A 26,069-nucleotide genomic window follows, 5' to 3' on the forward strand; every position below is an offset into this window, starting at 1 on the left:
ACTAATGACTTCTTCGATTCCTTCTTTCAATTCAGAGTAATCCGTGAAGGACACACCCTGTTGATTTTAGATCTTCCTCTGTCTACCTTAAACTTCCAATGCTTCTGAAACTTTTGATCAGCCTCTTGAACATTTATCATCGATCCAGGCGCCAATAATTCTGGTTCCTGCTTTGGGGCTCAAAGCGGGAAAGAATTTGAAATGAGCGTGTGCATTCTGGAAAAATTCATCTTTCGAGTGCTTCGATATCTGTCCCGATGGACGTTTAGTTAACTATTCAGTTCAAGGATGACACCCTGCAGTCGGAGAGTTGCCTTGAACTGACAGTATTACGCAGAAAATTAAAGGGCTTATCCCAAGCGAGTGTTCATTCATCTCATGCACGATTCACATGGAAGAAACTTGAAAGAACCTGCGTAGCATGAAACGCTATACTTTTAATGAATTTATATTTCATGGAAGCGCTGGCGTATCGTTTTTTCAAGAATCCCACTAAATTCGAGTGCAGCATCTATACGTTGAAGGAGCATTAATCCGATACCTCGTTATAGTACCTTTACTCAGAATGTTCTAAGAAGATATTGCAAGAATAGAAATTACGCTTTTTTTAGCTGCCAGCTGGCACGAGTTAATTGCGCCACTGTTCCTCGCGACTTTTACTATGCGTACGTCCACCCACACACGCGCGGGCCTATCAGACCTTGTATAATGCAGTTATCATAGCTTCTATGCGAGTGTACGCGAGTGTACGCGAGTGTACGCGCGTTTCGAAACTGTTAACAGTCTCGAAATTCGATTGTCGAACGCGTTTCAGCGGGCTCCATTATCCTTCGAATCACGTCGGGACAATATTAGGCCATGAATGAAGCAAATTGCAGTTGTTTTTCCTCGGACTGCAAGTAATACCGTGTAAACAACGTATCAAAATCAGAGCGTGAAATTTCACTCTAGAATTCCATTAAAAGCAGTATTTATTTTTCAGTTCTTTAATAGAGTAGCTCACGGATTTTGAGCATTTTAGAATCTTCCAATTTTCTTTATTTATTTATTTATTACTTAAAAAAATTAAATTAATTACTGCAATACCTCCAGAAAGCTTCTAGAATTGTTCCTTCGTTGGAATTTTCCTAGGTGAAATCTACGTCGTTTCGTTACGCACGGAATGCCTTTCAAGTTTCCTTCGTCGTCCGCGATATCTACGCCCGTTGGAACGCGTGGCGAGCAAATGAAGTGGGCAGGGTGATCAATTCGGGGCATCGAGCGGCTCAAAGTGAGCGTAGGCAAAGGGTAACGCGATTAAGGGACACGTAAGAAGCAGAAATCCGACGTTGGCATCTTCTGTTTGGCCCAGGGAGCGCGTACACCATCCTCGGGAATGGATGGCCTCGTTGCATAGACGTGTGCCCTGCTGCCAGCTGGATCAATAACGTTGTCAGGCTTAGCTGGATGTTCGGGGAACGTGGAGGTGGAACGCAGGGACGTAGGTATCGTAACAATAGCTTCCGGAGCCCTTCGCAAGGCTCGATTGTCTTGATCAAGAATAATTTAAGCTTACCTCTTTAAGACTTATATATAGCTTCGATGATTTTAAGGCAACACTTGGATTTTCAAATTTCCCTTAACTTTCAATTGATGTGGCATTTTATTTGGAGTCTTAGAGCTATTATACTCAAAAGCTATCCCTCGTATTCCTTTATAATATACTAATTATCGCAATAGTATTCGTATTTAGTATTTAAGACAATTTATGTTCCGAGGCTTGAAGGGGTTGATAGCGGAACTGTTAGGTTTAAATAGTTTATTATTAGAGTAGGCGAAGAATCATGTTTCTAATAGGGAAGAGAAGTTCCTGGCATTCGAAATGGTCTTGGTAGATTAATGAGAAAGAATTCATTCATCAACGATGATTACAACGTCGGGGTTCAGCGCTGACTGATCGTAATTGCGCGCTTTTTACTACCCGCCGTTGAACTGACCCGCCGCGCATGCGTACACACGCTAGTAGTATACTACGCACTATTCATTAATGGTACTATTCATTAATTTCCAAGAGACTACAGTATTAATGTAACTACCTTAAACATTGAAAAGGGGTTTGTTTTTCCACTCTATCGAAGTGGAGAGTCCTGTACTTCGATTAACCTCGCAGGTTTAATCGAATTCAGTATGAAACTACCGAGAATTTCGATGTATTCAATTTGAAAAATATCAAACACCTTGGTAAAAGAATTTTTTTTTAAAAGTTGTTGAAAACAATTAAATAGAAATAGAAGAGGTGATTCTATGGTATTTGATCTACTCGAAACTGGAGTTAATTCGACTTTAAAGGAAAGAAGGTGACCGAGAAGGGACTACGCTCCTGGAGGTGTGATATCGAGGGCGGCCGAGTGTTTGAAAGGGTGTCCCAGCCCGAATAGACGAGCAGGGGTAGGAGGTGAAACGTAGCTCGGTCACGAATCTTCGAGGTCCTCAGACTCGGCAAAAAACGAGCCTCGAAGTCAGGGGCAGAACGTGCTTATGCATGCTATTTCTTTCTTCCATCGGAAATTTCACCCTTGTGACGTCTATCCCTCCATCTTTCTTCATATTCGCAGAAAAATATATATAAAAATTGTAAGTGGTACACGAACCGATAAATGAATCGATATTATGACAAAGAGTACGATGCCATCGCCTGCCATATAAATTCAGATACCCCGCCCCTTTAAACAATAAAATAAAACGTTTCGTCGAACTGCCCTGAAATATTACGGCTGACCGAATTCCCGGGAAATAATGATTACTGCTGACCCAGTTACCCCCTTGAGGCGAGGGTGTAAAAGTTTTTAATCGTTATTCGAATTTGTGCCACTTTTAAAGGGGACGGAGCACATTAAGCGGTCGCATAGAAATTCTATTAAAAACGTGGATTGTCGATTAAGCTTTTATTTCATAAATCACATAAATTACATAAATTACATTTTGTTCGGAGTTATAATTTTTAGAATTCATGGTAGTATCTAGGGCGCTCAGCTCTTAATTGGAACCTTGAGTCTCGTCGATGGTACACTTTTGCTTTCTCAATGACGACCTAATTCGGAGTTAATCGAGATAATACTGTTAAGTTTTCTGTAACTCTACGATCCTTGCTGAGAATTTAGAAGTTTTGCTCGCTAGAATAGAAGCTGCTCGTGAATAAATTAATTGCTAACGCGAGAACCTTTGAATATAAATGTTACGGTAAACGTTAATACAAAATTATCTTCATCTTTTAGATTTACTTTACAACTACGGTTTAGAATAATACAATTTCCAATCTCCTATGCGACGAGCGCTCGATGTTACGTAGCTCCGATAAGAATTGGAAGTCGTTGTTCGGTAATGACTGATAAAAATTCATATATATTCTATTATGCTAAAACTCTCATTTCGTACCGCACGAGGGAAAACACTTATTTCCTTCACCTTGCTGTACATTCGTATATAAATAATTTAAAAAACCGTTGTTCCTATCGTTTTGTACAGTGCACGAATCTACATGTTACCAGTAACAAAGTCTTATCTGACGATTCGCGGTACTTATGGCTATATAAAGACAACTATATTAACTGACTTCCTGTCACCGGTAACGGAATTGCACTTCACAGTTCCCGCTATAAGGTACTATGAGAAAATAACGCTCTTATCTTGCTCGTTTCAAGACTTTCGAACTGGGCAGTCTTATGGGAAACGAATCCCTATCACCGTTATCAGTAGAACTACAACTGGGTAACGCGAAGTTCTCACCAGTTTCACATCTCGCTATCTACACGAGCCTTCGAAACATATTTCGCTTTATACTCTTCTCCTTTGTTATGTAAAAAATCTTGATAAAAATATGATCCGCCGAGGACCAAGGCCAGCTATAACTTTACATTTAGTTGAAGTCCCTTACGCTGCGTAAAAGAGATACAGAAATATGACCATTTGCAGGTATTAGAGACTTTTGCGTAACCTTGTACTTTTGAGATACCATCTTTATGCCGTTGAATATTTTTGCAACCGTCATAGGTCGAGGGTGATATCAGATCCGTGATGATAGTCCTCGTCTAACAGAGGCTCTTGTTCCACCATCATGCGAACTGTGAACAAAACTATTCATGCATACCAACGAATAATAACATTGACATTGGGTATGTGCGAATACCTTGGTACGATTTAGGTAAATCATCTTTAGACTTTGGCGCGCTTGATATTGCAAAAGTCCCTTAAGTCTCTAGTACCAAGAACATAAGATTATAGATACAAAACTTTTGCTCGGTTAAAATTATCTGAATAATTTTGTTGTTATTACGTGAAATTTGGCAAACTACTTCTGCTCCTGAAGTATTCGTCCATCGGGCTACATTTATCAGGCATTAAGGTGTTATTCGCACATACGTAACACGTTATACTACATTGTAACACATTATGACACTACCTAACGTTAGGTAACTATCCCCATTTTTATAACAGACCACTCATTACATTAATATCAATCAGGGATCGGTCATCATTTAATCCCAGAAAATCACAGCTGTCTCTATAAAACTACTTCCTCTCCTCGTTGATAGAATTGCAAGTCTTACGCAAAAACTGAAAGCGGAGCCAGAATGTACAATCAAACGCATCGAAATAGAGTTATGGGTGCCGAACCCTTTTCCATGCTTAGATGTTTGCTTATAAGTAGCAATCAACGACTGTGTTCAGAAGTTCTTTGCCTTGTTAACTTGAAGAATCTGAGAAAGACATTGCAGAATCCTGACACCAAACATCCTGAACGTGGTCGACAAAGCATTTCAGACAAGCGACTTTGCATGCTATCAATCCTCTATTACTGGCAGGACTACATACCTCATAATCTCTGAATCATTAATAAAAACGGGTACTTTCTACTCTCATTAGTTATTCAATAAACATTTAATAGTTAGCGGCGCAAGGTCGGACAAGAAAATCACAAATACTTGGTTTTATCTGAATAATTGTGTTAGAATGAAAACTATACAAGTCAAACATTAAAGGAAGGTAAAGTTATAAATTATTATAAAATTACATGTACCAGAAGTGCGTACGACTGTTTCAAAGAGCATTTCGATTGCTTACCACGTGCTTGGCTTATTTATCGTACAACTATAATTTTTAGGTCATACTTTGCTTTGACGAACATCCTGAATCTAAACAGTCCAATTCGACAGAAAACACATCATGCTTTAATTTAGTATAAGCATAAAAAATACACAGAGCGATAACAGAATCTCTCACTGTTCGTCTGAACAATCATAGTTCCTTTACAAAATTTTCAGTTCGTAAGGACAAGTACAGACGCTGGGACTGATAAACAATGATGCGGCATGCGAGTTGAAATTGTAAAAGCCTGAAGAGTTACGTTAGAAAGTAAGATTCATTTCGGGGTAGTCGCCTTTGCAAACCATCTTGGAAGGATTAACACGGATTAGCTCTGAAGAAGGAAAAAAGGGAAAGTAATACCGAAAATTCTGATTGTTATGTCAAGCTTCTCTAATGAAAACGTGTAAATGAAAGATAAGCTCGTGATAGGAAAATCATTTATCCAAAATGTATCATACAATTCACGAACAGAAACCAAGATACGCTACATTAGTATATTAGATGTATATTTATTTTCCGGGCAATACTGCAGAAAAGTCACTTAGAAGTATTGTCGTCTTGATAATCTTAACTTTTCCAAGGGTTCCTTCTAATGGTACCCTCCAAAACGAAATAATGCCATTTTATGAGCCGATCTCAATTCATAAGTTACACAAAGCGAACATTATTCTCTGCTTTCTCCTTCCTCTTCGAGTTTAAATTTGCCTCCCTCGATTTTCGCACCAAGTGCGAAAGTGGTCTCAATGTTAATATATTTTTGAAGGAACTTTTCCCTTAAGCTAATACTTTTTACAATGCAGTGCGTCGAAAGAACACACTGTCAATTCCAACGAATAATGTTACTAAAGACCTGAAATAATTTTTCCTTTAATACACGACTCTAACTATGCATAGCAGAAATGTTCTGGATTAATTCTTTTCTGTTTGAATCGTTCCTTATCAAATAGCGCATATTGGCGTAATATTTAGTTTCTATCAATCGTAACGACTATAGAACACCGACGATCTAAATACATACAATAAAAAAGAAAAGTATATTTCAAAATACATGATTATTATGATCTGTTAACGAATAGTTACGCCCCCGACTCGCAGGTCTCCAGTTCCAAAAGATTCTTCATTTAAATAAACCTGAGATGTATTTTAAAACAAAAAAAAAGAAGAAGAAACAACAGATATCCTAGATTGTGGCCACTTTAGCTTGAAGCGACTATCTTTGGTAGGTTTCTTATGCTAGAAGTAGTTCCTGTTATAATTGACTATTGGGATATCTGTATTGCAAATCAATATACATAGTCAGTTGCAATTAAGTTCTTGATGGTTAATAAATAGAAATTAAGTGAATCGTTTGCATCTAGCAGTTTAATTAAATTTTTAAAAAGAGAAGTTATAACAATGTGCTATGAAGTTACTTAAAATTTATGTCATGTCTTTTCATTTATCGTTGCTTTTGCGATAAATCGTATCGATTCGTACTTCGTCGATATATTTTGTTTAAATCATAGCTTCGATCGTTAGGGTCACGATCCCTCGCCGTCGACAGCATAAAGATTCTAATTGACGGCGAGCAGTGATTAATTTTTTATTAACAGGCGTTGATGGGACCTTTTCTTTTTATTATTTATATTCAATACTAATTAGATACGGCGTGTTCATAAATTAATGTGATAACAAATGAACTGTACTATTCGAACCTCTTATATACAGTCAATATAACAAAACTTATCAAATCCCTATTCTTGCCTTACCTCGTAACAACCTTTTATACACAAAACGAATCATACAGCACATTTATTATCACAATTAAACCCTAGTGATGTTTCTTTTGCAATCTGTTACGTTGGGACCTGATAGTACCATTCTTTTCAGCTGTGTTAGAAACCTGGCTGGTCCGATGATCCCCTAATGGTATCCTAAATAGTTTGATCTTCAGGTGATCGCAGATTTCAAGACAAATTTGAGCACTGTATCGGAGCAAATCCAGAGTAACCCAAATCTAGAAACATGTCCAAACACAAGGCGTGTAAATATACAGTATCCGATTAAAGAGATATCGGTGAAACTATATAGAAAGTATTAGACTTACAAAGCACAGCCAAAGAACGTAATATTCTTTGATAAAGAAATTGAAATACTGATTCAGGAACAGCATTGCTGGTCCGATCAGCGAACTGTCTAAATATTGCATTTCATTTTTTGTCATATGTGCAACCTGCAATAACGAATAGTGATATCATACGGCACTTGGTGTGCAACTTTAAGTAGAATGAAGCGTACAAGTTATTTATATACCTACCACTAATCGATTGGTAACTTTGGCTGCGACCATTCCAAATGCAAGTATATACAATGCAGGATGATTTTCGTATACGTGCTCAGCACTTTTTCTATAAATTATAAAAGCTGGTACTACCACAAAACTAAATGGAATAATTGGAGATAAAACTGATGTTCCCTGAAATGGAATAAACATTTATGAAGAAGTATCCATAGAGCAACGGTCTTGGTAAAAACAGCATTTAAAAGTCAATTTTATGCTACACACTTTTACAAATGGAGCTGAATTTTTAATAGTTAATGTTTACGCAATTGTTAAATATTGAGTGGTAAGAGGGTCACTTATGTCTAAAAGAAATGAATTACTAAAAAAAGAAGTAACAATCTAATACTTAGAATTCATATAATTTATTAAGAAAAACCGATATCTTTCCTAAGCTCAAACCCTTTTCAATAACTGTAAATTTTGCATTGTACAACTATCATATTATATATTCCAATGCAAGATGCATTCTTCTAAACACTCAAGATTAGAAACAAGTTCGTCATGCACAACTCCGTTGTTTAGTGTCGTAAAGCGTAAAGATTAAAATAGAAAAGTCAAACATAATGCGCACAATACGCAAAGAATAAACTGAAGTTAGTCCAAAGTTAATTAAGACGAAGCATATTTGTTAACTACTGCCATTCTATCGTTACTTACAGACAATTAGATACATGCAAAAAAGTTTAGTACGGCGCATGCAATATTTCGTAATTGGTAATCGTTGCGAGGGAAGGTGCAATTCATGAATGGGAACATAGAATGGAGGATATGTGTGATGTATTAATACAAATACAGAGTCACAGATGCATAGGGAAAAGGTGTTAACCAATGTGGCAACAAAGATACAGTAAACAGTTCTGTGCGGTGCTCTTGCAAAATTTAGACCCTTACAATTACTTGCGTACGAATTAAAGCAAATAGATTATATATTTTGGTAGTGGGTCATTCCATGAGAAATCGGGCACATTTCGGAGTAACATTTCAAATTTCGGTGAAACTTGGATATATTGTAGCCGTTAGCGATATATAAACATATCTCGACGGATTTTTCAAAATGTAAAAAAATGTTGATTTTACAGCTCTTTGAAATATAGTGTTAACCTTTTTTAAAAAATTTATAACTGTTGAGCTAACAAACTGATCAAAATGAGCATTTGGGTGCTTACAATGAAGACATAACAGTAACTAATAAAAATTATTTCACTGAAGAAAAAACAAATTTTTTACCATTTATTTTGCAATTGTTCTAAATAAGTGCCATGTTTTAATAGCGGGGCACTATTTAAAATTTTCAAAAAAATGAGGGTATAGTCCTATTTGTCCCCTTTACGGGCCCGTTTTCAGAAATACGGACACTTTAAAATTTGCGAAATGAAAATTCGACTGGCTGGCATTGAGTCATGCGTTACTAGCAGCAGCCAAGCGGCTATACCTGATATTTTAATACAGGGTTCTCGTAAATGTAAAGTATTTGAAAAAAAACTGAAGGAGGAAAACTTTTACTGCTTTTTTATACCGAACATAATGCGGTATGTCAACTTTTGGTGTTCGCGATATTTTCCGTGAACCGAAGGTGACGTTCAGTTTTTCAAATGTAACGCTACATATTTGATTACCCGATATGAAAGTGATTGTCAAGACAAATTCAACCATGTGGTATACTATGACTTTCAAGGCCACGCAAGGTTAAGAATAAAAGAAATAGTTCAATATTGCAGTACGCACGGCTCAGCCAGTCGAGTCGGTGCTTCGCGACGCGTCGTCACATTCAATTAATTTTCATTTGGCGAATTTTAAAGTATCCGTATTTCTGAAAACGGATCCGTAAAGAGGACAAATAGGATTATACCCTAATTGTTTTTTTTTTTTTTAATTTTAAATAGTGCCCCGCTATTAAAACATGGCATTTGTTTAGAACAATTGCAAAATAAATGGTCAAAAAATTTTTTTTTTTCAGTTAAATAATTTTTATTAGGTACTCTTATGTCTTCATTGTAAGCACCCAAAAGCTCATTTTGATCAGTTTGCTAGCTCAACAGTTATAATTTTTTTTTAAAAAAAGTTAACACTATATTTCAAAGAGCTGTAAGATCCAGAATTTTTGACATTTTGAAAAATCCTTCGAGATATGTTTCACCTAAATCTGAAATGTTACTCCGAAAAGTGTCCGATTTCGCATGGAATGACCCTAGTACAAGAACACAACCAATCTGCAATTAATCATTTAATAATTATTCACAATATATCCTAACGGTTTAATAGAAAATTACCAACGTATACATCTATTTCACGTTTGCGTCTTACGTATCAAAATTGTTTTATACACAAAACGGGAGCTAATATGTAGTCGCTCTTCTAAAACGGGCCTAAATTAAAGTAAAACGCAAAGTGCACTACACAATGATCCTATGATTTCTGAACTGACTTACTGCGACGGTGGAGCCATTCTTTCCGACACCACCGGCAAGAATGACGGATATACTGCTCTGTGCAAGTAAAATAGCGATGCCCACAGCAGCCCATAATGGAAACACCTTGACCTCTGTGCCAGTGTATGGCAACTGTGCGAGTGACACGAAAGATCTTTCTATTAGTTGATTCGAAATATATTTCTAACACCGATTCCTGGCATATTATTTCATCACACACAGCAATGACAACTTTTTGCTCTTGAAACAATTTCAAACATTCGGAATTGTATACTCAATCATCTAGCCGAAGCTCAAGCTTTAAGAGAAAAAGGAAATGAGTTTGTCTAATACTTTTTGAGGAATTTGGAAACAGCGACTCAATTAAAATGACAAATGATTCTATCGGAGTATGCTAATGATCCAATGAATCTTGCATTAAAATTTTAACACGCCCTGTGTGTGAATTGTGGATCGTATGTCCTAGGGTTAAAAGCAAATGATTCCACCCTAAAATACTTTCCATAAAACAAATGAGAAAACAGTACTCTTTTTTTTAGTAATTCTTACATCCACCTGTGAGGAGTGTACATTGTTGCGGCCGGCCGTATCGCTTGAAAATTATTATGCAACTAACTGTAGGATAATAGGCAGCTGTACGCTCATGTCAGAAATATATTCACAGTAAATGCCAAATACTCGGAAAGAATAAAGTTCTAAGCGTACGAATAGAATAGGAGATAAATGTGCGCAGAAGAAACAGCACTTTCAGTTTTAATACTAGTGTATAAGCCATATTTCTCCATAGCCTGCACACCATAAGGCAATATTTAATGTAAAAAATGAATATGCATATAAATAAGGCAGAAATTTAGTAACACAAAAACTATATTCTTAACACGAATAATAAATAAATTCAGAATCTAAAGAGGCAAGCAGAATGAAGGACGAAATACTTTGTTACTACACTATAGTTGCAAGAATATGGGTACATGTGTCTATGCGGTCAGCCAGTTTTTATTATTGGAACTTACTGCAATCGTGGAACCATTCTTTCCAATCCCACCGGATTCAAACACTTTACAGAATTCAAGGAATACATGAATGTAGCCTGCATAAAATAACACTGCTACGTAGTTACTGACTGTGCCTACACCAAGCACTGGCATCTAAACAAATGTACAAAATCTTACTAGTTATAAATATTGTAGAAAAATTATTCGATTCCTTAGCCTACATAATTCTCTAATCGTCCATCGAAAGACTTTAGACAGGCTAGTTCCACTTGTGGCCCACATTTGCATTCAAAGTAATATAACAATAAAACATTAGGCACGAGGGAGCTGCAGAATATAGTAAAAAGTGAGGTAAAGAATTCTCTTATCACTTGCCTATTTTTAATTTTAATGAGACTTACGCTATAAAAATCGAGCTAATGGTCATGACGAGAAGTTACATATTAGGTAATCTACCTACTGCTTTGGGCCTCTCAAATTAGTTGTTAAACTAGGTAAAATCACTCTTTAAAAAAAGGCGCATTAATATTACAATGTTTATGCATTTTACATGTTACAGCAAGGTAAATCTTTTCTATAGAAATTGTTTCAAAAGCACAACATATAAAAGGTGTTTAAAAGTTAACAAGATATCAGTTGAATTTATATTACAGAAACGTATGTCCTATATATCACTTTTAGCATATTATACTTCTCGATAAATACTTTCTTTCTTTGAATAAAATGAACGTAATCGTCAAAGACAAATGCAAGTAATGCATTTATTATGAACACAATGAAATGTACGGAGATGAAAAAGAAATGAGTGAAGGGGGAATTGAACGAGTAAGAAATCTGGTTAAGGTAATAAGTTTCATAGCACAAAAGGGCTTTTCAGCGCCGCTCCTCATGCCATGCTGTTCCCATCTCCATATCTCCAAAAACAAAAGTCTAATTTGACTAACTTACAGCCACAGTTGAACCATTCTTGCCCACTCCTCCGGTGAAAATCACCGAAAAGATGGAATACAAGTTTGCCAGTGCACAAATCACTGTCATAACTCCTATTAAATACTTAAACATAAAACCATCTATGTATGGTATCTGCAAGAAATAATCTCATTAGACTCATGCAAAAATATCGTTCTTAAATCTGGTGATATGCTTCATGAGTCTTGAGATAGAGAATGCGAGATTCGCTATAAAAATTCTAAGAGTCCCAAAAGCATCTACAGTTTAATTTCCTCCCTTTGTTTAGATCACTAATTATGCTTGTATTCGAATCGCTTAGCTGTAGGAGCGTTATAATGCGGAGGTAATAATGAAAGAAAATAGGCATAAGAAGAGTGTGATGCAGGTTTAAATGAAAAAAATATGACGGACTTAATATTGTATGGATAGGTAAGAGTTTGATGCATCTGGAAAAGTTTAAATCCATTTAAAAAATTGACAAAAAGTGAAAGTAACCGTGGTGGTATCATGGTAATCATTCTATAGATATCATGGAAATACCGAACTTATTGACATCGCAAGGCTACATACATAAAGATGTATGTAATCATTTGTATAATAATTCTATATTAACAACTTAGTCCAGAGTATTGTATTGCTCTCCTGGCTAATATAAAACATTTCAGACACCATAAAATTGAAAATATAACAAGCATTACTGAAAAGAATACAACCTCCATCATCCACACTTTAGGTCCAAAGATTGCAGAAATTAGATGAATGGCTATAATGGTAAACTGGGCTTCCGTGACATCTACCTTGCCAAACCTCAGCGAACCTGTTCAAGAACGCTTATGATTAAATATAAAACTATTTGTTGGAACTATTACTAGCTCCTACATGGCACAATTTCTTACCTGAAACATAAGTTTGCCAATGAGCACAATAAAAAAGAGTCATAGCACAAAAGCACTGGAAAAACATCCATGTTGGGTAATATCCTAGTTGTACCGCTATGCACGCCGATAGGGCAACAAACACTAAAAACATAAAATCACAATGCTTTCGCTTATCCCGATAAACATTGTTTTCAAAGTATATCGTTAAGTTTATCGCTTCAGACAACTTACCCGTTGATATGGAGTCACATCCATGATCAAACAGTTCGCCCAACGGAGTGGAAGTCCCTGTTCTTCTAGCCTGTTTGCCATCTATGGCGTCTAAACTCTGATAGATGAAAAGGCCAAGCGCGCAGAGAAAACATGCCCATCTAGGCGTCTAAAATACATTAAGCATTTATGCTCTCGCGCACACCTTTCTCCGGACTATCTCATTGTCATTGACAATAAGTCTCCACTTATTTCTTAACTTGCTAATTTTATAATGAATATGTATCAGATGTTTTTGTGAGACCAAGAAAGAAATCACTCTGACAGCGCGGAAAACGTACAATCACAGAAAAAAAATAGGTTATGTAGGCGATACCTCAACTTTAGCATCGGGGCTGTAATAAACGAGGATTAACGTAGTGACGATGTTGACGATAAGTCCCAGGATGGTGATCAAGTTGGGTGCCAGCCAAAGTGGAACTTTGCTAACAAGCCAGTCCCACCAAGGTTGAAGCAGCCCATCCAGAAGACTATTGGTCGTGCAACTGTATTTGTGCTCGGTAAGGCGTTTCAGTTGGCCCGGCGACAGTAGCTTTTCCTTATAAAACTGCATAATTCGAGGCTACCGGAATACCCAGAAGACCAAGAACGATTTACGAAAATTCAACGGTCATCGATTCCTCGCAGCGCAACGACTAAACATAACAAGTAACTGTTCCGCGTACACGTACGACATCTCTTCGCATACTGGTTTGAACCGGAAGTACAAACGAAGTCCACAAACCACCATGGATCCTTCCACGTCCGCCGTCTTCGATATTCAAATTCTATTCGCACTCTCGCGATAATCATTCATATTAAACAGTAAACTCTAATAAAGAAACTTGAATAGTTTCGTCAAGGACACGATATAGTTTCACAATAAGTTGTCTCTTTTTTGGATACATTTTAATCTGGATCGTGGATGGTGCTTGAAAGCTATCGTTTAAAAATCTCCCGCCCAAACATCTTGAAATTCTACTTTTGTGCTGTTTACAAGGAAGACAGTAGTATTCTTTCATTTTTTATTGATCTCCCTGGTTTTATGAAATTTATTCGCGTATTTCGTTGGTTGTGTTATGAATGTTTTAATTTTTCGAGTTATCATCGCGTTGTTTTTAATCAGTCCCTAAATCATGGCGACTCTGACCGGTTTTGCCAGGCTATTTAATTTTGCTACAAGTACATGTATTAGGAGAATTTCTCCGGCTACGGTGTGCAAGCAGTACTATCCAGGTTTGCTGGTGTTTTAGTTAAGAATAATGAAGTTTTTGTTCATTTAGTTGCGCGGGAATATAGGTTATATAACCTCACTCTTTAGATTTGTGTTATTAGAAACACGTTATTGGTAATTGCAATGTATAGACGAATAACGACGCAATGTATCTTTCAAAACTGTTCTTTAATAGCTGTATGAATAATTATTACGAAACAATTCATGTTACGTTGTACATTAATTGTTGTTGTTATTGTCAATATAGTGTTGACAATAACATAATAGTGTGCAATTGTTTTGAAACATAGTATGACTTCTCTGAGAAATGACATTTCTTATTGTAGCTTTAAAGTCCTGGAACATAGGAGCCGTAGCTGGTTATCGTACCACATACAAGTTACCTTGGTTTCGTGAACCACCGAGCTGCGAGGAAGTAGTCCCCCCCGAGTATGACAAAGAAAAAGAGAAAGAAGCTTCTGGTGATTGTTTGGAATTGATTTGTATTCTTATACTTCAAAATATCTGTGTATCTGCAACATATTTTTATATTTCTAGATGTAATAAATGAGATTAACAGGCAAGTAGCTACTGGATCAACCGGCCGCTTGTTCGCGGTCGTATACTTATGCGGAACACAGTTCAAAGTCACAGAGAGCGACGTTATAATAGTGAGCGGTCATTGGCCACCTCAGACGGGTGATAAATTAAAACTGGAGAAAGTGTTACTCGTTGGTGGTACAGACTTCACGCTTATTGGGAGGCCTATTCTTAACAGGGAGCTGGTATCAATTGACGCGACTGTAATTCAGAAAACTTTGTCTCACACAATCACTCGCTTCAGAATGCGAAAGCGAAAACAGTTTCGCAGGCTGAACTGTAAGATATATATTTCTATCGACCGTTACAACTGGGAATATCTCGTAAATTGTCCATTTACTCATTCGCTTGTTTCACAGTTTACAGAATACAGCGAACGATGTTAAGAATAAATTCTATCACTGTAAACGGTGATATCGACAAAAAGAAGGAAGTGGAAGGCTTGGATAGAATATATTAAACGACAATAAATATAATAATGTAATGTATTGCCACTAGAATACACTTTTTAAGAATACCCGCGTCAATAAACTCATCGTTAATGTTAATTTAGATACTTAATGTTTCACATTGAAACAAGAAGAAAATAGAGGTTAGAAATGAATAGAGAACTAGAAGCCCCAGAAAGAAGAGACTAATAAAAATATAGAAGAAAAGCGTTGGAGAAATTGCATTACAAAATATCATAGAGCTTTCCTTGAACGTGTGTATGGTGTGTACGCAGGAGTGAGAGAAAGGAAAACATACAGTAAACTGAGTAAACGAACGTGCGTGAAAGAGAGAGAGAGAGAGAGAGAGAGAGAGAGAGAGAGAGAGAGAGCAAAAGGAAGGATATACTGTGAGCGTGAAGGATAGAGAAGGACACAAGGGAGTGAAAGAAAGAGAGACATATATAGGCAGCTAGTGACTAGAGTGGGAGGATGTTGAATGACGTCACAGGCTGCAGCTTCAAGAAGGTTTAAACGACAGAAGTAGGCTGTTCTTCGTAGCTTGCACTCGCGATAACGAGGAACGCCGGACGGACGGTTCGCAGCACTCGCATTAGTCGCATCTCGTATCCCACGACAGTCGCCTCTAAACCGTCGCGTGGAATGGACCGGCATTTCTCCCTCGTCGACGTGCAGTCACGATATTGAATAACTGCGAGGCGAGGAACGTCTCTAACCCGTGCATTGGCGTTCCACCGAGCACGAACGGTCCCCATCAGCTCGTGGAATCGTGCATTTCCCACATAAAGCCTCCCGTAAAGCAACCTAACCAAGTATCGCGTGTTACATACCGTTCGAAGGAAAATGGTGCTTTCGGAATGTTATGGGTTCGTCAGATACGCACTGTTCTGCATCAACCTCGTGTTTTGGGTAAGTTAGTAACGGGGCGGGCACCAGAGAGTAGAACTCGTTAGAACGCGCAATCATCTAATCGCTGTTTGTAATTGCGCTGCACCCCTTCCTGTTTTCTCTCACGTATACCCGATGGCTTTACTGCAGCCTGCAGCCCCCCATGAAGTTATCTGCATTTCCAGCCCATACGCAGTGTTTATTTAGGTGCATTGATAAATGTTCGAAACGATTGTAATCAGGAGATTTGAAAGAAACTGACGCGTATGGAAACGTTAGATTAATGAAATTATTCCACCTCGCCGAATCATAAGGGGGTAGCTTTTAATGTAGCGTGTGTGACCGTTATAAGTATATGCGAGCGACCCGTGTGTATAACGATGTGCGCATAACTTGGTTCAATAAACTTCTTAAATATTATGCACGTATGTGTGGAAAGTAGCACTTGCTATGCAGAATTGAATTATTAGTGATAAATTTTGAATAACTTACATCGATATATCAATGCTTAACAGTAGCATTTAAACGGCATGTGTATTTTTAAGATTTCTTTCGAGTACGTTCATTTTGATTTTCCACTGTTTATATATTAGGGAAAAATATTTAAAATATTTTCAGCACCGCTGATAACGTTGGCCGCATCGTTCTGCACAGACGCGTTACCCGAGTGACCTCCAATTTATCACAAAACGCGAACTTGTTTCTAAAGACAATGAATACTCTCCGTTCTCATAACGTAATTGGATAAATTGAAGCAGTATCACGTTAAGGAGAAATTTCGCCACTCGTTACAATAAAGTCGAGAGTTATCTACGCTTCCCCCCTTGCGCTTTAAACGAGTCAGTTGAGCAGGCCACTGGAGCCGTTCTTCGTGTAATATCCTACTTTTACCAGGATTTCTGATTCTCACGCAACATTCTTCCGAATATTTATAATCCCATTGTCACGGATGAAGCATGAATCTCGTGAAAATAGTCAGGTACCTATAGGTAAAAACGGAAACTTTGGAGTAGGACAACCCATTTCCCGTGGGCACGTGTGACCTTAGAGATTTCTTCTCCTAGATCACTGCTTCACTGTTTTGTCCCCGAAGGCAATGTACTTTCTTCTAGCCCAGCTGAATCGATTGCATCTAAATAGGTACGCTGGGCTTTTCAAATTCTCACAATGTAAATCTACGCGCTAAACCTCAACCTTACCTATTTATACTATAATGTAGATCGCCTACTAAAACGATCGAATTCCGTTGCGGAGCTTTTATACGGTTAATCGCGTCTTTCAATTATCATTTAACTAATCGTTGGAAACGCCTTCTATCGAGAGCGAAGAAAAAGGCGCACTGTAATTAGCGGAGTAATTTCTCGCGAGCCGTCGCGAACCTCCTTTAATTAGCGTGTCGCAGTTTTCCAGCGTAGAGCACGTTAATTTGAGAGGGCAGCTGAATCGATTGTATCTGGGTGGTGCGTACATCTCTGATTAATCACTGCCTGCCCTAAATTTCCGTCATTTAGATTGTCATAATCGATTCAGTTCGTGCGATCTAATCACCCCGCAACCGAAACATCTCCACGCGTGCTCTATGAGAACTTATTAATCTTTCGGTTACTGGAGATTATCAAGAAGCTACACGCGAGTCTTGTTCTTTCAGTGACTAATTTTAAGAGCACACATCACTTTTAACAACATCCTGGAAACCAAGAGTGACTCAGGCGCATTTTGTGTTTTTAAACTGCATGGCATCGGCGGCGCGGAATGACTGATGCGCATTTGCATAAACTTTTTGCTGAGGGATTAACAATAGCGCTTGTGTCAGCATCGGGTCTAGCTTGAAAATGTTGAACGCAGGGAATAAGTACGTTTAAATATAGAATTCCAGTCAGGGAGCGAATATGTTCTTCCTACGATCTCGCGGCCTACACTGCGGCCCAGTTACGACTCGCACAGATACGCGTGTCCATTTTCATCGGTATGTCTGATCCCCGATTACGTTCGAAAGTGCGGGCGATAGAAGAATGGAGCACAGATCCAGCCGCCGATGCTCCAAAAAACTGCATTCGAAAATAAAATCGCGCTCGCAGTCGTTGAACTTGGCATAGTTGGCACCGAATAAGGGTGCCAAATGCTTTCACGGAAAAACGACGATGCGTGCCGTTTAGCCCATCTATTTTATACTATGATTCAATTTCGCAGATTCTAGAGAACGCAACGGGGTTTGATAGACCCAAAAATACAGCTTACTTATCGCTTTAGTAGTTTATCATTCCAACAGTCCATTCGAAAGGGATCGAGGATGGATATGTAAATATCGATTTGTAGCGATATTCCGTTTGCATATCTTGGTGATTGAATAGCGAAATCGTGCCACTCAAAGGGGTGCTGACATCAAACGAGCCGCGCGCGTATTTGTATTATCTTGTCCGCATTACCTGCGACAGTGTGTTGGATCCATGCTCGCACAGCAAGTAGCACGCAAACGTTACACGCGCGGTTAACTAGTATCTAGTTTTACTCTTCTATAAGCACAGTTAGCCGCAGTCGTTTAAGTGGTTAATCTTTAATAAGCGTGGGCAGCACTTTGTGCAAGTAAATGTCATTGGGCTCACAGTTTAGTAACTGTAGCTATCTGTGAATTCGCTAACAAAGATGGAGATAAACAAACCCGAAGCTGTATTATGCGATTGGTGATTTTACAGAACCGCTTCGAAATTGAATCGCAGTAAAGAAATATTTAAATGTTAATAGAAAATAGCAGCGATTTATGTAACACATATTGAAATTCATCGTACGCCTGTAGATTACGAAATGTATGCGTTTGAATGCATTATGTATGTGGCCTAAATGTTAGAGCGTTGCGGACCCTTTTGTGGGAATGGGATTCGAAGGGGAGATATGACAATCCATATGTTTAATATTTTTGGGGCCATTCATTATGATATATCGTTTTGAGACTCGATGTAAGCCACGTTATATCGAATATTCAATATTCTTTTCACTCCCATCTCCTTGATTTGCTGCCGCTATGTTTGATGTCTGATCGCATCCGTGCGGAATCCGTTCGGCTCGGCTCATGGACTTCTTGCATCTGTTTTTACATAAGCATTTGCGGCTCGCGAGCGAGGCGAGACGCGCCAAGAATACAGGAAGTCCTCTGTTTGAAAGGCATGCCTACATCGGGGATTACACGTTGTCGAGTGGAAGTCACGATTCACTCTGCCCGGCTTAACCCACTGAACCCTTCCTCTTCGATCCTCCGAGCCCTTTGCTCCGCCGTGTAAACACAGATTTCACCGTGTTGAATAAGCCGAGGCAGGGCGAACCTTCGAGAAGACCCGTCGCGCTGGGAATAATCTAATCCATTTGTTGGCTTTATCGTGGGTAACGCGGCGGCGTATCTTGTAGATAGATATGTACTTACATATCTTGTTCCTTGCGTTGTTTATTACTGCTTCTGTTCTGGTAGCCAGGATGTAGTGGACGTAGGAGGTCTCTCGGAGTAGCGATCAGTCTCCGTAGCTGAAACTCAAGGGGATTCAGCCGAAGACCTGTTAAATCTGAGAATCCAGATTTAGTCCCCACTTAGTCCACCAATTTATTGAAAGTCCTGGAGTAGATTACATCCGTTGCGTCGCCAAGGAGGCATCTGAAATGTTCCCGGAGTCATTCAAGTTACAACTTTCGGGACAAAAGATTTACAACGGCTATAAAGGAGGCCGGAGGAGAGCCGGGGAAAGACCACGCGCTTGCACATGGAAATGCTCGCATCTGGTGGACAGGCCATTGAAAAGGGCACCACCCTGTGCCCGGCCTGTCCATTTCGCAAGAATGCTTCATTATTTTTCCATATTGTGCATTGTGAGCGGCGCTTAAGCCGTGAACCAGAATACTCGTCCCCCTGCTTTCTCTGTTTCAATAGGGCTAAAAAGGTCAGGTATATTTTTGCACGGCAAAGTAGGAAGAGGATGTTTCGCGTGCACAATGCGTCGTTTGCGTCCACTGCGTTACACTCCCTTCGAGAACTTGAAAACTTGGAGTCTTAGAATCTCTGAAATCCATCTGTCGTCAGAGTGACTATCAACTACTTACATACTGGCATTTAGCCGCGATGTTTTAAAATGAACGTACCAGCAGAAAGTAGAACGTTTGCTCTTTAATTTTCAGGCTGTGGGTCTAGCAGCGGTGGTTGTGTCAGTATGGCTACTGACGGATCAGACGTTGCTGATGTCCCTCGTGCAGGAGCAGCACAATTTCTACGACGGCCTGTACATCCTCCTCTGCGCCGGCGTCATCATGCTGATAGTCACGTTTCTGGGCTGCTGCGGCGCTTTCCGTGAATCCCAGTGCATGCTGGTCGCCTTCTTCAGCTGCCTCCTGGTGGTTATCGTCGCCCAGATCGCAGCCGGGGCCTGGCTGTACAGCAACAGCTACCGCCTCGAGGAGCTGGTCAAGTCTTCCGTGATAAATACCGTTAAGGTACCAGGTTACCAGGCTCGATTGCCGAGCGGCTGAACGCTCCTGGAACTACCTGTTAAGGGACTGTCTAATTACCATGTAGTCGTCTCTCCATAGTCGGGTGTCTATAATTAGTCTATTCGTCTCTGCGAGCCCTGCTATCTGGTCAGACGCCTATAATTCCTCCATTCATCCTCCCGAATTAGACACTCGCTCAAGTTGCCGTACATTTAGCTTCTTTTCCACGCTGGATGATCGTTGCACGTTTATTCTAACCACTTCATTGAATTAGGGCCTTCTATTTTGCTCTGGTGTTGGACCGTAGCATTCTATTTCGTTTTAGAATAAATATGGGGACGACACTTCGTACACAGAAGCCATGGACACGTTTCAATCTGATCTTGGATGCTGCGGAGCTAATGGCCCAGCGGATTGGACTGGCAGCAAATACGCGACCAAAGACCCATTGATTCCTGTCAGTTTGACTGTCTCCGGAGACGTGAACAACATGTACAAAGTACCCGAATCCTGCTGCAAGGACAAAGAAAGCGCTGACTGCAAGCTGGCTCGGAACATGAAGGTCGCGAGCGTGATTAGCCCAGCGATTTATAGCGAGGTAATCTCTTTCGCCTTTATATTGCGGTATCATGATACTCTTTGCTCACCAGTGGAATCACGGCTGGAAGCACGAGCTCCAACGACTCTTATACCATTCTTCTTGTGCAGGGTTGCGTGGGCAAGCTGATAGACGCATTGAACAACCAAAAGAACATCATCATAGGCGTTGCTGCGGGGATCGGCATCTTGGAGCTCCTCGGCCTGATATTCGCTCTGATCCTATGCTGCGCGATCGGGTCGTCCGACCGGTACAAAGCTTGAATCGGCTAAGTTTCGAGCGTTCACTGTACGATCTACGATCCTTCCTTGCGCCACATATCGCCGTGACACAATCTTCTAAACGGTAACATGATTACGATCTTTGTGCCAATCCCAATAAGTTTCCTCGTGTCTGTCTCTAGACTGTAACTGGAATGAGAAAGAAGTTTCCTGAGCCCCGGCCGAGACTTTCAAATCGAATCTTGAGCGCTGGCGCGATGCTCCGGCGTGCGGTTTCAGTATCGGGCACTGTGTATGGTCCAGGCTCATTGGACGTTGTATTATGATCCTGCTCAGGGACAGAAGTGACATTCTTTTTACAAACATATTTTACATGTTTATAATTTCCTTTATATACATGTACGTTTTAACATATTTTACACGCTCATTGACATTGGTATCTATGAATTTTTGAGGAGGAGAAAAAAAAAGATTCGCTACGTTCATTCTTGAGGAAGATGTGTATTTAGTTTTTTACTGCCAAATGCTCTTTTCATCTACATCTCTTTCCATGCTAAAGACTTACACGAACGAGCATTTAATGTTATACAGAGTACCTATATGATTTACATTTTTATTAGGCCAAAGTAGTACACCAAACTAACATTAATGGGTAAAAGAGAGAAAGAGTGAGTGTGTGTGTGTGTGTGTGCGCGCGCGCGTGTGAAAGAGAGGGAGCGAGAGATTTGTGCGAGCAATGATTCAACAATTCTTGTTGCGACTGGTATATTCCCTAAGGAAACTTTGTACAGTTTTGAGTATCCTTTGATTCGATTCATTTCATTCTACTCTCTAAACGGCGGTATGATAGTTTGTATCTTTTCTGTGCAAGCGCAACAGAGTGTTTTCTATACGTCAATTTGTATTTATACAGTTTTTTGGAAACATTTTCGACGTCTTTGAGTTACTTTGGACACGCGACGAGTAGTTTTAAAAAGAATCACACCGAACCTGAAATTCATCCGTTACCAGCAATATACCAGTTTTAACATACGTGCATACATGTATACAAATATATATATATATATATATATATGTATGTATGTATATATATATATAATATAGCATCCTTATGCTATAGAGCATTCTTTAATGCTCTGATAAGATCGATCTGATAATTAATATTGATGTCCAAATGAGATTATATATTATTGTAAGAACGCTACCATGCGGTTTGGTCTCTTGTAGCGTTATAGTCTATGTATGTTATCTTTAAAACGGAAGAGAGTGACAGGCTTTTAAGAGAGAGGATATAACTAAACAGAAGCAACTATGTTTTATAAGGTCGGGAATATTGGTGTTCAATTGCTTTCGCGAAATTCCATGGCAGCTATTCATTCGGAAATTCAAACCATTCGCTGACATAATGTAACAAATTCAAATGTAATATTGGATCAGAATCGCTGCTATGCGTTCAAAAGTCGTACCTCGAAGAAACTAATGCTCCTAGAACGATCTGCCAAACGATTGTTCATTTCGGAGCAACTAGCAGCAGTTGCTTCGGGGATAGTTTTGTCTTACAGGCGTGATCACCATATTTCACGATGAACGTTTCATAAATAATTGTTCATCCAAAATGTTCATCGTCAAATGACTCAGCGTAGACTGAACGGAAACAGATCTTTGCACGTAATTACATCGTGGGTGATGAGTATGGTACAAAAAATTGTGGAAATATTTAAAATCTCGTTTTTCTTCGCATGTGTTTCAAATGAAAACGTATGGAGTGAAAATTATAGCGAAAAGTCTAGTCTGTAAAGATTGAATTCCTAATATATCGAATTCATTTCGCCTTAAGATTAACATGTTGCTTAGCAATTCTCCGCCGCATTACTAGATTAACGAACCAGTATATTATGCGACAGACTTCATTTTACGAGAGTATGTATGAATTTTCTTAAGACTGTTGAGACAAATCAAATTCGTTACCAGGCGAATGTAAGTGGTAGGCAACATGCTAAGTGACTGCTTTGCTGTAATGTTATTTTACACGTATCTTCCTTCCGTTTTCTACGAAACGATAATCCTGTACATTGTTCGTTACACGTGACGATAGTATGTATCGTCATTTCTATCAACCAGGAATTCTTAAATTAACATACTTCGCAACGTCATTCTATCTAACGATCACCAGTATTCTTTTGTGATCGTAGTGTCTGAAAAATTCTGATTAAATATAGTCGTCTCTATGCATATATACGATATATATATATATATGTGTATCTCATCAGATACGTGTGTAAAATAATACTATTTAAGTATGTAGAAACGTTAATCGAGTATAAAGAAAAAGAAAGAGGATCGCCAAACGAGTACCCTGCAAAATCTTTCGATATTAATTACGGGTTTTATAGTTTCCGATCGTTGAGCGACTTTGTAAATGGCCAAGATATTTGCGTGAATTATCATAAGTTAAGTTCTCGTAAGCTAAGTTCCAAATGTGTGTATCCTTTCAATATATGTACTCGATTTTCGATCCGCGAATAAGTTATGTACACTTGAAAGTTATTCGATTATTCGTCAACCATTTATGTGGAGCAAGATACTATTTTTCTATAAGAAAAAGAATGCGGAGTTTTCGAGGATTAGGGGGAAATTAAATTTAGCTAATTAAACGATTGGAATCGTATTAAGGATTTGGATGATAATAGATTTCAAAAGAATGTATCGTACTAGAATCCAAAGTTACATTATCGTCTATAACATTTCCAATGGTCTTTTGGTTGCGGAATTTTGTAATGTTTTACAGGCTTTGCTGCTGTACTTTAAAGTTTAAACACTACTATGTACAATTTAATTCTAATTAATTAATGATTCTTCTCAAACATGCTTATACACTGTACACATAATGTATAATTATTAAGACGACGCACCGAAATTTCTTCGTCGGGAATCTACTCTGCCCTATGCACTTTTCAATATTTATGTAATAGCGAATGGTATTACTTTTGCCATATTCTACGAATTTACGGACAGAATGAGACACGGACGGGCTTATTTGCGACTTATGTATGTTAAACAAGTAAATGTTATAAATGATGTTCAAAGAGTTGAATATACACTTATTGGAACAACTCGAAGTTGGTCCCATTACTATTTAGTAACTATTAACTCTTCAGATTAATTATTATTACTTTACCACTGATTACTTTCCTCTGTGAGTCTATGATATCTGCAATTATTTCTGGTATAATTAATTAGTTATTAACAGCACCTTGGCTTGGTTAAAACAAAGCACGACGTCATTCTTAATAGATACTCATGTTTTTTTTTTTAATAAATTACCTACTTTCTGCGAATTATTTATGTACTTTTACAGTTGTATTTCAAAATATAATTCTGTGACTTATTTATACGAAACATTCGAACGTTTCAGTCTGCAATAAATAGGATTTAAACGAATATGATAGTTGCGTTCGCGTTATATTTCTGCATATACCGACCCGACCCCCTTTATAAATGTGTAAATGGAATTGTCACGAAGAATCTTAAAAATAATTAAGAAGCAAAAGCAAATAAATGGCAGGCTCATGAACGTTTTAAAAATCGTTTAATAATTATTCACTTTTACGTAAAATATCTAAATACTCTATTAGTTTATCATTCGTTAAGAAAATTATCTTAAGCAGCTAGTGACTTTACCGACCATTTGGCTATTCTGACCAGGAAATTCGCCCGAGTTAATAGGAGTACATGATACTAGAAGAGGTGGCACGGTCGAGTTGTGCGAGAGAGAGAGAGAGCTAGCGCGTGCGACAAGGAGGGAGATAGCTGAAGCGTGCGCGAGGGAGAGCGCTAGCGTGCGCGACAAGGAGGGAGATAGAAATATTACGCAGTCACTGGAAATTCACTAATTTCTCATTTCCTGCGAATATTTTATGAACTTTTAGAGTCGCCTCTCAAAGAATAGACCCTTGGCTACTTTCCTATGTGATCTTTGCGCAGATTTTGATTACAATTAATTAGTTATTAACGGTTCTTTGAGACGATGACGAGAACAATGGCGCGGTCCTATATAGGCACTCAAGCTTCGTCGATTGTTGGTGCATTTTCTAGACGTAATTTATCAACTTTTGCAGTTTCATCTTACAGTATGGACCCTTGGCTACTTTCCTACGTGATAGTTGTAATGATTCCGATTACAATTAAGCAGCTATGAAGAGTTTTTGGACAGAGATACAAGTCTCTCGCCGCGGTTAGTGAATGCATACTTTGTTTAAGGATTTTCGATCTTTTCAAAATGATTTATACATTTGTACAGCTGGATTTGAGACTATAGTGTTGTGACAACGTTCAGTAATCACTCGTATGCGTTTTATTTACGAATCGATACATAGTTACTAGTAAAAAAGCCTTTTATATAGGTTACATTACCGTCCGCGATCCCTACATTATCCACAAGAAGTTCCCGAGTGTGCTGTTTGGACCAGGAAATTCGCCGAGGTAATAGGAGTACATGATACTAAAAGAGGTGGCACGGCCGAGCTGTGCGAGAGAGAGCGCTAGCGTGTGCGACAAGGAGGGAGATAGGTGGAGCGTGCGAGAGAGAGCGCTAGTGTGCGCGACAAGGAGGGAGATAGAAATATTACGCAGTCACTGGAAATTCACTAATTTCTCATTTCCTGCGAATATTTTATGAACTTTT

At 38.7% G+C, this 26,069-nt stretch overlaps 3 protein-coding genes across 13 annotated transcripts in view; 2 read left to right on the forward strand and 1 right to left on the reverse strand.

Moving 5' to 3' along the window:
• LOC143374105 (CD9 antigen) overlaps positions 1–24,826 on the forward strand; it is a 47,820-nt gene extending 22,994 nt beyond the window's left edge. Inside the window, exons 1-4 of one of the 2 annotated variants that reach the window (XM_076821988.1) lie at positions 15,624–16,120; positions 20,258–20,569; positions 20,892–21,164; positions 21,275–24,826. In XM_076821988.1, the coding sequence (XP_076678103.1) occupies positions 16,055–16,120; positions 20,258–20,569; positions 20,892–21,164; positions 21,275–21,427 (804 nt within the window). In that variant the 5' untranslated portion in view covers positions 15,624–16,054 and the 3' untranslated portion in view covers positions 21,428–24,826. Of the gene's footprint in view, positions 1–15,623; positions 16,121–20,257; positions 20,570–20,891; positions 21,165–21,274 lie in introns of those variants that run through there. The other variant, XM_076821989.1, reaches the window with a different exon arrangement.
• Positions 1,432–15,418, forward strand: Mrpl21 (mitochondrial ribosomal protein L21). Of its 3 annotated transcripts, XM_076821995.1 has the most exons (5): positions 13,771–14,185; positions 14,510–14,644; positions 14,721–15,041; positions 15,122–15,242; positions 15,316–15,418. In XM_076821995.1, the coding sequence occupies exons 1-4, from the start codon at positions 14,086–14,088 to the stop codon at positions 15,220–15,222; spliced, it is 657 nt and encodes a 218-aa protein (XP_076678110.1). In that variant the 5' UTR covers positions 13,771–14,085; the 3' UTR covers positions 15,223–15,242; positions 15,316–15,418. The 3 variants fall into 3 exon arrangements, with proteins under 3 accessions (XP_076678111.1, XP_076678110.1, XP_076678109.1); XM_076821996.1 differs by lacking the exons at positions 13,771–14,185; positions 15,316–15,418 and adding an exon at positions 1,432–1,480 and having other exon boundaries at positions 15,122–15,310; XM_076821994.1 differs by lacking the exon at positions 15,316–15,418 and having other exon boundaries at positions 15,122–15,310.
• Positions 2,910–13,650, reverse strand: Bbc (choline/ethanolaminephosphotransferase 1 bbc). 8 transcript variants are annotated; one of them, XM_076821979.1, is made up of 11 exons: positions 13,287–13,650; positions 12,932–13,079; positions 12,719–12,841; positions 12,536–12,639; positions 11,820–11,954; positions 10,890–11,024; positions 9,877–10,008; positions 7,421–7,579; positions 7,211–7,336; positions 6,982–7,120; positions 2,910–4,100 (listed from the first exon to the last, which is right to left on the reverse strand). In XM_076821979.1, exons 1-11 carry the CDS (start codon positions 13,521–13,523, stop codon positions 4,024–4,026), a joined length of 1,515 nt encoding a protein of 504 aa, XP_076678094.1. In that variant the 5' UTR covers positions 13,524–13,650; the 3' UTR covers positions 2,910–4,023. The 8 variants fall into 8 exon arrangements, with proteins under 8 accessions (XP_076678094.1, XP_076678098.1, XP_076678097.1 ...); XM_076821980.1 differs by lacking the exon at positions 2,910–4,100 and adding an exon at positions 5,122–5,171; XM_076821981.1 differs by lacking the exon at positions 2,910–4,100 and adding an exon at positions 5,548–5,974.
• Positions 24,827–26,069: the final 1,243 nt, after the last annotated feature.

Source organism: Andrena cerasifolii, chromosome 10, assembly GCF_050908995.1.
Source record: "Andrena cerasifolii isolate SP2316 chromosome 10, iyAndCera1_principal, whole genome shotgun sequence".
Classification (NCBI taxonomy): domain Eukaryota; kingdom Metazoa; phylum Arthropoda; class Insecta; order Hymenoptera; family Andrenidae; genus Andrena; species Andrena cerasifolii.

Excerpts from the sequence above, each read along its gene's own strand:
- Bbc (XM_076821979.1), bottom strand. The coding sequence starts at position 13,523 with ATGCAGTTTTATAAGGAAAAGCTACTGTCGCCGGGCCAACTGAAACGC. Across the intron at positions 10,009-10,889 it reads AGAATGGTTCCACGATTGCA|TTGCCATACACTGGCACAGA; the intron begins GTAAGTTCCAAT and ends TCACTCGCACAG. Across the intron at positions 7,121-7,210 it reads ACGTTCTTTGGCTGTGCTTT|ATTTGGGTTACTCTGGATTT; the intron begins GTAAGTCTAATA and ends ACATGTTTCTAG.
- Mrpl21 (XM_076821995.1), top strand. The coding sequence starts at position 14,086 with ATGGCGACTCTGACCGGTTTTGCCAGGCTATTTAATTTTGCTACAAGT. Across the intron at positions 14,645-14,720 it reads AAAAGAGAAAGAAGCTTCTG|ATGTAATAAATGAGATTAAC; the intron begins GTGATTGTTTGG and ends TTATATTTCTAG. Across the intron at positions 15,042-15,121 it reads ACAGTTTCGCAGGCTGAACT|TTTACAGAATACAGCGAACG; the intron begins GTAAGATATATA and ends CTTGTTTCACAG.